Source organism: Archocentrus centrarchus, unplaced genomic scaffold, assembly GCF_007364275.1.
Source record: "Archocentrus centrarchus isolate MPI-CPG fArcCen1 unplaced genomic scaffold, fArcCen1 scaffold_71_ctg1, whole genome shotgun sequence".
Classification (NCBI taxonomy): Eukaryota; Metazoa; Chordata; class Actinopteri; order Cichliformes; family Cichlidae; genus Archocentrus; species Archocentrus centrarchus.
The window spans coordinates 181,353-194,458 of record NW_022060286.1 but is presented as its reverse complement, the minus strand read 5'-3'; the positions used below and the strand labels follow the sequence as shown (position 1 = coordinate 194,458).

The following is a 13,106-nucleotide window of genomic DNA, read 5'->3' as shown; positions in this document are numbered from 1 at the left end:
AAGTTTCAGAGTTTAAAGTTTCAGAGTCAATTTTAACGTTTCCGAGCAATTTAAAGTTTCAGTGATCAGAATTTAATGTTTCAGAGTTGTGCTGAAAGGTTCAGAGCTCAATTAATGTTTCAGAGATCTGATAAGTGAAACAAACTGAGACATTAAAACTATGAACTCCTGAATTTTCTGCAGTGTAACGCTACATACATTTCCAAATGCGTTCTTCAAGGATCCAAGTAACCTGTTCCTCTGTAAACATCTCTGATTGGAATAGGAGGAGCTTTCGTCTGAGCCTGAAGCAGAAAATTTAAGTGTTTTTCTGTCAAGCAGGAAATCACCTTCACGTGAGTGCTTTGATGTCAGAGAATGGTGTGTTTCATAAAGAGGACGCAGAGAGTGATTACTGGCTGCTATCTGTTACAGGTGAGAGGTGACTGTACCACAGATGAGACTCAGTGCTGCTCTGAATGAAAGTGGGTCAGTAATTAATATAAAAACGAGTTAAATGTTTGTTCAGTTTTAAGTTCTAGTCTGGCTGCAGGTCACCGAGATGTTCACCCTGTTCAGGTACAGGTGTGTGCGCATATCCTCGTGTTTTTTCCAGATGTTTTATTGTTTGCACACGGCGCTGTTCATCTTTCATGGTGCATTAATCCAGGTATGTGTAATCCAGGTACTTTATCCAGCTGTTTCGGATCCAGATGTTATTTGGGTCTTACAGCTCCTCTGTACCACGTATGTCCCATGCTCCCGGCTCTCTAGTTCGTGTGTTTAACCACACAATGAGCCCCCTCTACTCCCCCCTTCCTTCCGTTTCCCACGGAAGCCCCTCCCTGTTAGTCGTTAGCTGTTAGCTCGTTAGCCGGACAGCAGCTGAAGAAGCCGGGGAAACGGAGCAGAAAATCCCGGAGACCAGGAGGACATGAACCCGGCGGAGGAGGACAGAGGACCGCGGTGACCGGACAGCGATCCTCCCGCCGCATTAACCCCCTTCCCGGTGCGTTAAAGCGGCTGAGGAGCGGAGGAAAAACTGGGAACCTCCTGCCAGTATCCCGGCGCTCCTCCGCCGCTCCATTGGAGCTTCGTACGCGGAGAAAAACGGTCGGAGAAGCGGACAGACGGTCTCCGAGTGTGCTTGCTGGGTCCGAGTTTAGTTTTAAACATGTTTGCATAAAGTTTATCAGGAGTCGTTAGCATGTTAGCTCCAGTTTTCCTGTGGTCCCAGTGGAAGCTGCGGTTATCCTTATAGCTCGCTACCTTCACGTCCCATTAGTTTGAACGGGAGGAGCGGCTAGTGTTAGCATAGCTTCAAACTTACCGTAAACGATTCTAAAAACATTTTCAGCCATTTAAATACATTTCCAAACCGTAATCAAAAATAACTGTAAACCGTTTTTTGTGTTTTGTGACTTTGTGACGTGATTCGAAAGTTTTGAAGGAAGTCTGGAAAGCTTTGAGGCTTCCTGGAAGGACGTTGTGAACATGTTGAAAATATGTTTGGAACGTGTTTTGGAGTGAGGTCTGACAGATTGAAGTGTTTCTTTCATCTTAAATCACCTCAAACCGCAGGAGGAAGTGAGCAGTTTGCACCTGATGGTGTCATTTCTGTGATTGGTCAGTTGAGTTTTTCTGAGCTGGAGGGGAGAAATGAGCCTGTTCTGGTTTCGGGGGGTTTCAGGAGGTTTGGGGCTGGAGTTGTAGTAGAGGAAATGTTTTTATGATTTTTAATCCTCATTTCATGGTCTGTATGTTGAGAGGTGAAGCTCTGGGAGATTCAGCTAGTTATGAAGTTTCTGAAGCATTTCATCTGATTCTGTTTGTTATGAACCTGCTCACACTTCCCTCTCTCCACAGACGGCCATGCTATCAGTGCCCGCTCACCCACGTTGTTAGATATACAGACTGAGATCCAGGATGGGGTTCGGTCGGGATCTGAGGAATTCCCATGAGGGATTACTAAAGCTCCAGGACTGGGAGTTAAAGGTCTGTTAACCCTCAAAGAGCAGATCTTATTTCCTCAGAGTGTTTTAAACATGTTCACACCCACGGAGATCAGGATCAGAGGGATGTAGTTCGGAGTCTGACCTGTTTTACAGACTGAATTAAAGATGGATGCAGTGAATCAGTTCCCATAGACTCTCATGTTAAAACTTTGCAGCAGAAATATTCACATTTATAACCTGATACAGAAACTGCTTTGGTTTCTGGAGCTAATTTCCTAACAGCTGTACAGGGGGAGAGTCTTTCTATAACCTACCTGTTTAAACTGGATTAAAGTTTGCATCATTAGGGGCATGGCCTCTCTGACTGACAGGTGGATGGTGACACAGGCGGCTGTAGCTGCTAGCTGTCTGCTAGGCTTCACCTCAGCTTACTGGAGTCCCTGAACTGGACCTCTGGACTGTGTTTGTGCTGTTGGAGCTGCTGTGGCTTCATTGGACTAACAGACCATCCAAGAAGGCGGAGCTCCAGTTTGCTGAGTGAGATTCTGGGATTTTAATTGGATGTTACTGAGCACTAATTAACTCCATCCTCTTGTCAGCATATGGCCAATTCCTGAAAAAACCCCAACATGGTGGAAGCTAAAATGCTAATCTTGAGAGAAAAAGCAGCAAGAGACACAGGAGCTACATCCATCTTTTGTTTACAGTCTGTGTTTAGCATCTGTCTTTTGTGTGATGTCATCAGTCCATTGTTTTTGACCATCCTTCTCCCTTTTTGGAACTTCTTCTCTTGTTAAAGCTCTCATTAACGTGTCGCCCTCTAGCTGCTGGAGACGGTGAAGCGCTTCATGACACTGCGGGTGAAAAGTGATAAGGAGTACGCCACTCTGCTGCTCAGCATGACTCAGCAGATGGAGAAACAGGAAACTGCTGACTATGTTAGCACCGTGAGCAAGGTGAGCAGCTCACCTGATGGTTGAGTGGGCAGGGCAGAGCATTTGACTCTGTCTGAGTCTGTGTGTGTCTCTCAGTCATGGTCGCAGGTGATTCGTCAGACTGAGGCCCTGGGTCGTATCATGAGGAGTCACGCTGACGATCTGAACTCGGGGCCATTGCACCGCCTCGCCACACTGATCCGCGACAAGCAGCAGGTCAAGAAGAGCTACCAGAGTCTTCATCAGCAGCTGGAGAGCCACATCCATAAGGTGTGTTGTGGGAGGGTTATCTGATGGGGCAGAACCTCAACTTGAGGTTAAAGAGTTTCAGTTTCTTGTTTAACTGTTTAAAACAGTCAACATCATGATGTTGTTATGATGTCATCCACCAGTGAAATATGGAAACGTGAGCTGTGTCCAGATTCAGGGGCCGCATCCTTCGAAGGCCGCATTTGTAGGCTAATTATGTCACAGCGAGGGACGACGGCCAAATTCGAAGGCTCCTCCAAATGTGGTCGACAAATGCATCCTTTGTTTCTCGAATTTGAAGGATGGGTCTGGTGTATCCTTCGTGGCCTACCCTAGCCCATGATTCATTGCGCATCAAAACTCAAACACAACAATGGTGGAGGATAGCAGCCAAAAAAATTTGAATAATGACTTTCTGTGACACAAAATAAACTTTTAAGATGTTTTCAGGCGAGAATGTAAATGTGTAAACCTCAAATATCAGCTCTTTTTTTCAAGATATCGTTTAATTGCAAAAAGTGGAGCTGTCTGTTCCTGCTGCGCAATCAGCAGCGGCAACAGCTGACCGGGCTATGGAGGCTCACTATTAGTGATGGGATTCCGGCTCTTTTCAGAGAGCTGGCTCTTTAGGCTCGGCTCCCAACGAAGAGCCGGCTCTTTTGGCTCCCAAATGGCTCCTTAGATTTTCATTTTTTTTTAAAAAGTGTAAAATGAATTACTAATGTAAAAGCATACATTAGGCCTATATCAAACATTTCTTTATATAGTCAACATATAATAGAGTTCTCCAAATACAAATAATAAAATAAAAGATTGGAAATCAGAAAAAACAAGGGTCTTTGAGGAGTTGATCCTGTTTCTCCTGCCTGATGACCTGCCCTGTTTTGTTCTTCTAATTACACTGAGAGATGAACAATTCATATACAGTATACCTATGTAGGTTGTTTGTGCAGCCTGCTCAATATTAAATTTTAAATTTGCAGTCTACACTCTGTCTATCAGAATAATCCTTTAACGCCAGGCGATCACTGCTGAATCGCGGGTTTCCTGACCTTACAAGGAGCGAACAGCTGATTAAGACATAGCCTCTCACCGCAGAGTCAGCTGGTCCAAGGAACTTGATCAGCTGGCTTTTCACCTTAACTCCGGGACCATTCGTTTTATCAAAAAAATTCAAACGGTTCCTGAAAGCTCAGAAATTGCACTTCACAGTCATGTAGTGGTATTACGGTATTTGTGACCGGAAGTCTGCAAATGCTGGCACTTTTGAAGTACGCTGTCTCATTCGACATGTTTGGAGGTATAAGGTTAAAATGTGTCCAGTCTTTGCTACGCTTTCCGTCACTCATTTTCCTCACCGTTCCCGCGTGTAGCCTCTATGTAACGCGCAACTTCCTCTGGCTCTTTCCTGTCCACCGTTGCCAACTCCTCAGCAAGGAAAGTAGCTATTGGCTGTCCTAAAAGTTGCTAGAAGTAGCTATATGACATCATCACCTAATTTGCATAATTGGTTATTTGCATGTAGTTGCAGTCGAGGATGTAGGAGAGAGGAATAACATCTTTAGAGAGACAATAAGTGAAGAAAAACACCCTAAATATGTTTAGAACTACTAGGGCTGGGGAATATGGACCAAAATAATATCTCAATATTTTTTTACCTGAATGGTGATATACGAACTATATCAATATTTTTTTTCTTCCCAAAGGTATAAACAAAAAGGCACCTCTGAGTCAAAGTTACATGTCCCAGATGTCACACAGACACTTTTATTAATGTTCAGCTGTAGATGTACAGGAGAAATTGCTCAAAAATAAACCAATGGCATATTTAAATAATAATGCTTCTCAAATAAATTAATGCTTTTTTTCCTCCATAACAAAAGACTGACAGCCGTGCTATTAAAATGTAAACAGAAAAGATACAGAAATATATACAACAGCAAAAGGCTGACTGATTCTTTAAAAAGCCAGTCTGCAGTGAAGTAGACCACAGTGCTTCCTCCTGTGTAAGAGAACAAACACGTAAACAGACTGAATGAACAAACTTACATTCTTCAGTCAGCAGGATTTGTAAATCCATAGACATATATGCTGATGTGTCACAGCAACGGGCCCACCCGCTCAATGCGGCGTCGTATCCACTGCCTGCATCACAAAGACATGAACACACCCACTTCCGTTATTAAGGTCACTAAGAGTCAGGTACTCTTGGGGGTCCAGGCGATGCCAAAACGTCTGAACGAATGCAGTACGAAGGCTGTATGTACACAAAACAGGGCGACAGCGGAGGATTTCAGGTTAACAAAAAACTCTCCAAAAGTCGCCGACATCACCGGGAAAACTCGCTAAATTTGTCGCTAGACGCTTTTTGGAAAAAAACTCGCTAGGGGGGGTCTGAAAATCTGCTAAATCTAGCGACAAAGTCGCCAAGTTGGCAGCAGTGTTCCTGTGTCCGAGCGCATTTTGCAGGAGCCCCTCCCTCTCTGGTGTTTGTTTACTCACTGCGCAGTGTGTCCATGGACCCTCCCCCTCCCGCTCAGTGTAGACGATTATATGCTACCAATCATCTTAACCAATCACGTGCGGCTTCCACAAAAAAAAAAAAAAAAAAAGGAAATGAACGAAAAGAAAAAAGAAACGGCTCACTATCAGGAGCCGGCTCCCGTCGTTCACTTCAAAGAGCCGGATCGTTCGCGACCGACCCATCACTACTCACTATACCCGGAGAGAACACCTGACTGGCACATCCTTTTTAAACCCCTGCTGGCTTCCGCTGCTGAGTGGAAGTTAAGCACAGTTAGAACTCACTCAGATGATCTCTAACGGCTGATGTTTGGTTTATTTCAGTGTTTCATTTTTTCCTGAGCAAATCAGTTTGGCTGAAATTAAAGTTAAGCATCATAACTGGATAGTTTTATTCTACATTAATGTCTCACTTAATATAGTTGAAAATTAATCATTCACTCAGCTGTATTCCTTGATGCTGAAATCTGTTATGCTTGTTTTAACAGCTGATTTGAATTAAAGATTTAAAATTAAACCACAAAAAGGAGCAAAAGTTCGTTCTCTGTTTAACCAGCTGCTTTTCCACAGCTGTGCTTTCCACTGTCATGGTTGCTAGGCGACATGAGCTATGCTGAGGTGGGGGCAGGTGACGCTGATATGAAGGCTAGACCGTCCAGTTTCACTGCCGGTCACTTCTGGCCTTTGCGGTCTTCGTGGGCTGCGAAGGACCCGGTCTACGTAGGCTGGGTCCTTCGAAGGATGCGGCCCCTGAATTTGGACACGGCTGTGGTTAGGATTCATTCCTTACTTCCTGGTATGGTTCTTGTTGATAGGTAACCAGGACTGACCTGGACAAACTGAAGGTGTTGTATCGTCAGTTGAGCCGTGATGCCAATAACGCCAAAGAGAAGTACAGAGAGGCTGTGGCCAAAGGTGAGTCCCAAAATCCCTCTGGGCTCTCCAGATGCTTCCTCACAGGGTTAATGATTCCTCCCCCTATGTCTCTCTTCTCCAATTGCAGGTCGTGAGGTGGAGCGTGCCCGTGACCGTTATGACAAAGCTATGGGGAAGCTCCACAACCTTCACAACCAGTACGTGTTGGCGGTGTGCAGTGCTCGGACGCAGCAGGACGAACACCGCTGCCATGCGGCGCCTGCTTTGCTGGATGCTCTTCAGAGGATGCAGGAAGACATGACGCTTGCCCTGTGAGTCACATGACCACCATCACATCATCTCATACCTCATACCTGTGTGTTACCATAGTAAAAGTATTCTGAAGGAGTAGTGTGAGGTATTTTCTTGTGTATTACTGCAGTAAAAGTATTCTCGAGGAATACTGTGAAATCAGCAGTCTTCTCTCTGAGGAGATCGTGAAGGTCCATCAAGAGATTGCGGCGGCCGTTGAGCAGATCGATCCTCTTGCCGAGTATCAGCACTTCATTGATGCCTACAGGTGAGATCTCGCCTGTTGCACAGGTGACCTCTGCCTCCTGGTTGCCCTGGTAACAGCCTGTCTCCCCATCTCAGGTCTCCGGAGACGCCAGAGACAAGTGTGGAGTTTGATGCATCTCTTCTGGAGGAGATGGACAACCTGCCAGCTAATGAGATCCTGTGGAACACACTAACAGCCGAAAGCCTGAGAGCCAAGTGAGTTCCTTCAAAATAAAACTCTCACCACGTTTCCTGTATCCCACCAAAGTAAAAGCTTGTTGCACCTGTTAGTATATGATTTGGTGAGGGCGGAGCTCTGTGAGCTTTACATGCGGCCCAGAGCCCCACCACACCTGCTGTGGCAGCGTCATCCCGACTTGTTTGGCATTCTTGACAACATTACACACACACAAAAAAGCTGCTCTGTGTGTGGTTTCCTGCACTGCAATGCAGCATATACATGTGGTTGCCTGCTTCACCACTGAGACACCTGGGCACCCGTGTGTGTGGTTTCGAACCCTTAAATTTTTTTTAGGTTGTCATCGGCGACAGAGGAGCTGGGGCTGACTCAGCAGAATCTGCAGTCAAAGGAGGCGTTGGCTGATGACCTGGATGCCAAAATCCAGACGAGTCAGCAGAGTGCAGAGAGGAAGAGCGAGTGAGTGCGAGGCGGTAGAGTCAGAGCAGGATTCTTTCTCTCTCTCGCTCTCTATCTATCACTTTGACTCTTTCTGTGCCTCTCACCCTCAGCTGTGTCCTGCTGCTCAGTCAGAAACTCTCCCTCCTCGAGCTGCGGCACGCTGTCCAATCGTTGCGCAGCTCTGAGGCGAGCCTCGCCTCCCAGAAGGCCCTGCTTGATGCAAAGATGACTGATGCTGCCGCCTCCCCACCACCGCCACCACCTCCCCCTGCGCTGCCGTATGAGGACGATACTCGCTCTGTTGGATCGACTGTAAATGTTCAGTTTTTAGTTTTCATTTATTGATCAGAACTGCAAGAAGAGCTGCGCTTTGACAAAGTGAACGGAGCGCTCTGAAGTTCTACTGTGGACTTATTTTGTGTGTGTGTGTGTGTGTGTGTGTGTGTGTGTATTCATTCAGGATAAAGCGAGGGACAGGAGTTCTCGATTTGACACTCTTCGTCACTCTCTGGCCGGGATGATTCGATCTCCCAAAGCAATGTTGGGCTCCTCCACCTCGGTAAGATTCTCCAGCATTAAATCTTTATGTCATGAGAATTATTGAATCTGCTGTCCATAAAGATTATTTGAAACCTGTGGTCTGGGAGAGCTTCGGAAAACCTGAGGCTGTACAGAGCTACAGCTCTAAGGTGGTTGGTATCTGTCCTGGACACTGGAGGTGAAGTAAGCCATCCAGGTGATAGAGGAGTCCTGTTGGGCTTGGTTAACCTGCGGAACTCCAGAGACTGCTGACTGGTACCGGCAGGTCAATCAGTCAGCAGTAACTAGGGTGTGGGAGGAGTTTGGTGACGCTGCAGCACAAGATTTTTGGTTGGCCTCAAAGTGGGCAGACTTCCTGCCCATAGTGTGGACAGCAGTGCTGACTTCAGATAAGGATATAGTCTGGTGGTGAAAGGAACACTTTAAGGATCTCCTCAATTCCGCTCTTCTGTAGATAATGCATTGAGTCCCCATCACTGGGGATGAGGTTACTGAGGTAGTTAAATGGCTCATTGGTGGCAGGGCCCGTGGTGTTTGTGAGAGTTGCTTATAACCCCGAATGTTGTGGGGCTGTCTTGGCTGACATGCTTCTGCAGCATTGCATGGAGATCTCGGGCGGTATCTCTGGGCTGGGACATGGCGGTGGTGGTTCCCCTTTTAAGCAGGGGCTGGAGGGATCCCACTTCTCAGCCTCTGAGGTCTATTGCAGGGTGCTGGAGAGGCAAGTCCATCTGTTAGTTGAACTTTGAATTCTGGAAGAACAATGCAGTTTTTTCCTGGTCATGGAATGCTGGAACAGCTCTTTATTCTTTTGAGGATATTTGAGTATGAATGGGAGCTTGCTCAACCAAGCAGCATGTGCTTAATGAACTTAGAGACTGTTTTGAGAAGATTTGACCACATCTCTCAGATTGTCCTTTAGAGGGTTGCTTTGGGTTACCTGGCCTGTTGTTGTGGGGCACTGTACAGCCACAGTAAGAGCTTGGTGGGTGTTGGACTCCACCAGGGCTGGACTTTGTCACTAATTATGTGCATAACTTTTATGGATCAGCTGAGAGGTGGAGATGTCAGGTTAGGTGGTTTCAGGATCTCATCTCTGCTTATTTACAGTTACTGCGGATTTATGCCTCAGTGGGAGTTTATGCTGTAGGTACGTTGTAACTAGGGCTGCAACGATTAGTCGACATTGTCGACAATAATCGACAATAAAAATAGTTGATGAGGAATTTGTCGATAATAGTCGTTTTTTAATTACTGATGATTTTTTTTTTTTTTTTTTTAAAGAAGTGAGACGTCTCCCCATCCGTCTATCGCTGGTGAGCTTCACACATGCACAATCCGGTTGTTAGTTGATGATGTAGAATTCAATTTCCGGGTCCAAACTGTCACGTGATCAATATGCCACAGCTGCTGTGTCCCTGGTTGTTTTAACTGATCCGACTTGAAAAAAACACACTCAGCTGTGATTTTACCAATGAGAAAGAGAAGCGTAAATGGCTGCAGTTGATAAGGTATGTTACGATCATCTTTAATAGTGAACAGTCATTGGTTATGCCACTGCCGTTTATTTAGGAGCATTTGGACCCAGAAATGACGTCAGACTTAAAGACCGGATAGCATTCAGCAGCATGTTTAGTCATGGCAGCTGCTAGTGAAACTGTGCCGACTTTGTTTTACAGGGAAGAAAAAGTACTTTTTTATGGTTGGAAAAATGGACTGTTAAATTTATATCAGCAGCAAAGTTGCTGCTGATATAAATTTAACAGCAGCAACTTTGCTGCTGATATAAATTTTGTTTACATTTTTTGAATGAAGTATCCATCTTCCTGAAGTATCCACAAGATCAGCAATGTAGTGTATGCTGTCCAGTGCAGTGACGAGTGCTCAGACCTCTACATTGGAGAAACCAAACAGCCTCTTCACAAACGAATGACACAACATAGAAGAGCCACCTCGACAGGACAAGATTCAGCAGTACATCTGCATCTGAAGGAGAAAGGGCACTCTTTTGAGGATGCCAATGTTCACATTTTGGACAGGGAAGACAGATGGTTTGAAAGAGGAGTGAAAGAAGCCATCTATGTCCACTGTGAACAACCATCATTGAACAGAGGAGGTGGATTACGTCGTCAACCCCCCCCCCCCCTACAGTGCTGTCCTGAGCTCCCTTCCCAGACGTCTCAACCCCCATTCACACCTTTGTTCCAGTGACCTCAATAGGCCACATGAAACAATAGAGCGAAGCCCTAAATTGGTTTCAACTGAAACCACTGATTGAAATGACCCACGCCTCCCTTCACACCTGGGCACATGTGTTTACACACATGAACAATAGAGGGTCATAACCACCTCCAAGGGACTACACCCACAGGGGTTTAAATCGCCTTTTTTCAAGCTCCAGAGACTACTATGACCTGGATGACTGAGAATCTACACAAACATATTCTTATATAGCGCTTTTCTACTCTAGCTGAGCGCAGCTTTATTTATACAAAACATTTGTATTTATATTCATACAAGCACTTCCTTTTATCTAATATGTACACACATTCATACTCCAACGGTTGCATCAGGGAGCAACTTGGGGTTCAGTATCTTGCCCAAGGATACTTTGGCATGCAGAGTGGAGCAGTCAGGAATCGAACCACCAACCTTCCAAATAGTAGATTACCTGCTGTATCTCCTGAGCTACAGCCACCCCATATGCACCTAACCTTATGTGCATCTCCCTGGGAATGCAAACACATGACTCATCAATGCAGCCTGCAACTCCTGTGATTGGTCAGTATTGTTAATGCCTCCTCTGCATTTCAGTCTATTTTTTTCATGCAGGGTTGGAATTTATCAGTGAGAAAATACCAACCATTGCTTTAGTATAAACAATAATAATCATAGAATCAATATAAGGATTCAAATGTCATCAGTTTCCTGGAGTGAGATTGCTGAACCTCTCATAATGGAGGTGAGGGAACGTACAAAGAAATGGAAAAACTTGAGGGAATAATATGTATGCCTGTGAAAGGAAAAAGAATGAAGACCCCCCCCCCCCCCCCCCCCCCCAAAAAAAAAAAAAAAAAAAACCCAAAACAACAAAAAAAACCAAAACAAAAAAACCCCAAAAAACAAACAGACAAAAAAACACACACACAAGGACCACAACAGGGAAAACAATTTTCAGCATTTTATTTCCATCGTGTCTAGCACTGCATATAAAACAACAGGACACAACTACATGGTAATTAATACATTAAACACCAGCACAAGCATAAATGCTGGAAACATAATCAGCCCCTGATGTAGGTTAGGTCCTAGACTCTACAAAGATTCACTGCAGGATTAGGATTCAGTTAGTGACGTGGTTCTTTTGGCTTCGTTATGTGATGACCTCCAACTCGCACTGCAGCAATTCAAAGGTGAGTGGGAGGAATCAGAAGTCTGAGGCCATGTTTTCAGTTCAGAAATAGTGAAGTGTCAGTTTGTCTGTGTAGATTCTCAGTCATCCAGGTCATAGTAGTCTCTGGAGCTTGAAAAAGGTGACTGGACTTCTTGTCAGTTATTGTGTCAGAAGTGTCAGTTGTTGAACTGGGTGGAGAAGTTTAGGTGTCTCGGGGAGAGCAGGCAGTCAGATTGGTATGGGGTCTGCAATAATGTGGATGCTGAACTGATCATTTATCGTGAAGAGAGTTGAGTGTGAAGGCAATTCAGCATCTGACTGGGATGTTTTCCTGCCTCTTCCTTGGTGAGGTGTTTCATATTTATCTAATAGACTCCAATTTGTTCATGCATATGGGGAGTCTTCTTCATGCACTAAGGGTAATTAAGGAGTTCCACAGGGTTCTGTGCTAGGCCCAATTCTATTTACATTATACATGCTTCCCTTAGGCAGTATTATTAGAAACAAGCACGTAATTATCGGGGGGGTTATGACCCACCCCCCAAATAGTCTGATCCAATCACTATAACCCCCCAATAAAGTCACATCGTTTTGATTTACAAAAAAAGATCTTACAGGTAAGGGTGTGCGATATTAACAAAAAATATCTCGATATTTTCTGTAATTTTCTCGATAACGATAATAAACGATATTTTGCATTATTTAAAAATGTGTTCACACAAGAAGTGCAAGCTGGTAAAATATAAGACTTAAATCAGTGTTTTTGAGACACTGACTTATTTTTTTATTTTATTTAACCTTTATTTAACCAGGAAAAACACGTTGAGATTAAAATCTCTTTTTCAAGTGTCCTGGGCATGACAAATGTAAATAGAAAAACTTTGGCGAGTTTTTCAAAAGCAATTGCTCAATATGGAAGACTTTACAGAATTAAAATAAATAAATAAAGAGGCTGTCCAGGGGGATTCCACCTACATTATAGCAAAATAAATCACAGAAACTACACACCTTCATCGGATCAGAAACCCACTTTTTTCGCAAGACTGCTTCAGCGTATTATCCGAGGCTCCAAACAGGTGAGCTCCGGGAACATCGCTGGGTTATGACGCAGTGATTGTAACATACCTACTTTAACTTAAAGGATATTATTAACATCTATCCATCCGTTATTTTCCTCTTTTGTAGTTTGTCTTGGACAGTGGTTTCCCGAAACTTTTACTATTCCTCATACTCGCTGATGATGGAACAGGTTAGTTGTCGAGCTATCCGTTTTCTTACAAAGTCTGCAAACCACCTCCTCGCCTGGGAATTAAGGCGGGAGACTTCGAGGCTGGCGATGTCTGAATTTCGTCCCCTGGCGCAGTGTGCTCACTCATTTCCAGCTTTAGGTGTGTTGTTCAGGCAGCTATGCTAGCGCACAGTACGGCCACTCTCAATGCACATGCGCAGCAGCCTATACTAAAACATAAAGTAGTGAA

The 13,106-nt window shown here is 44.7% G+C and overlaps 1 protein-coding gene across 3 annotated transcripts in view; it reads left to right on the top strand.

The window, feature by feature from the left end:
* The first annotated feature begins 795 nt into the window (after positions 1-795).
* Positions 796-13,106, top strand: part of fer (fer (fps/fes related) tyrosine kinase) — a 40,225-nt gene continuing 27,914 nt past the window's right edge. For 2 of the 3 annotated variants that reach the window (XM_030725718.1, XM_030725716.1), the window contains exons 1-11: positions 796-988; positions 1,846-1,974; positions 2,759-2,890; positions 2,966-3,139; positions 6,457-6,556; positions 6,645-6,828; positions 6,939-7,076; positions 7,151-7,270; positions 7,590-7,712; positions 7,805-8,006; positions 8,155-8,253. In XM_030725718.1, the coding sequence (XP_030581578.1) occupies positions 1,906-1,974; positions 2,759-2,890; positions 2,966-3,139; positions 6,457-6,556; positions 6,645-6,828; positions 6,939-7,076; positions 7,151-7,270; positions 7,590-7,712; positions 7,805-8,006; positions 8,155-8,253 (1,341 nt within the window). In that variant the 5' untranslated portion in view covers positions 796-988; positions 1,846-1,905. The other variant, XM_030725717.1, reaches the window with a different exon arrangement.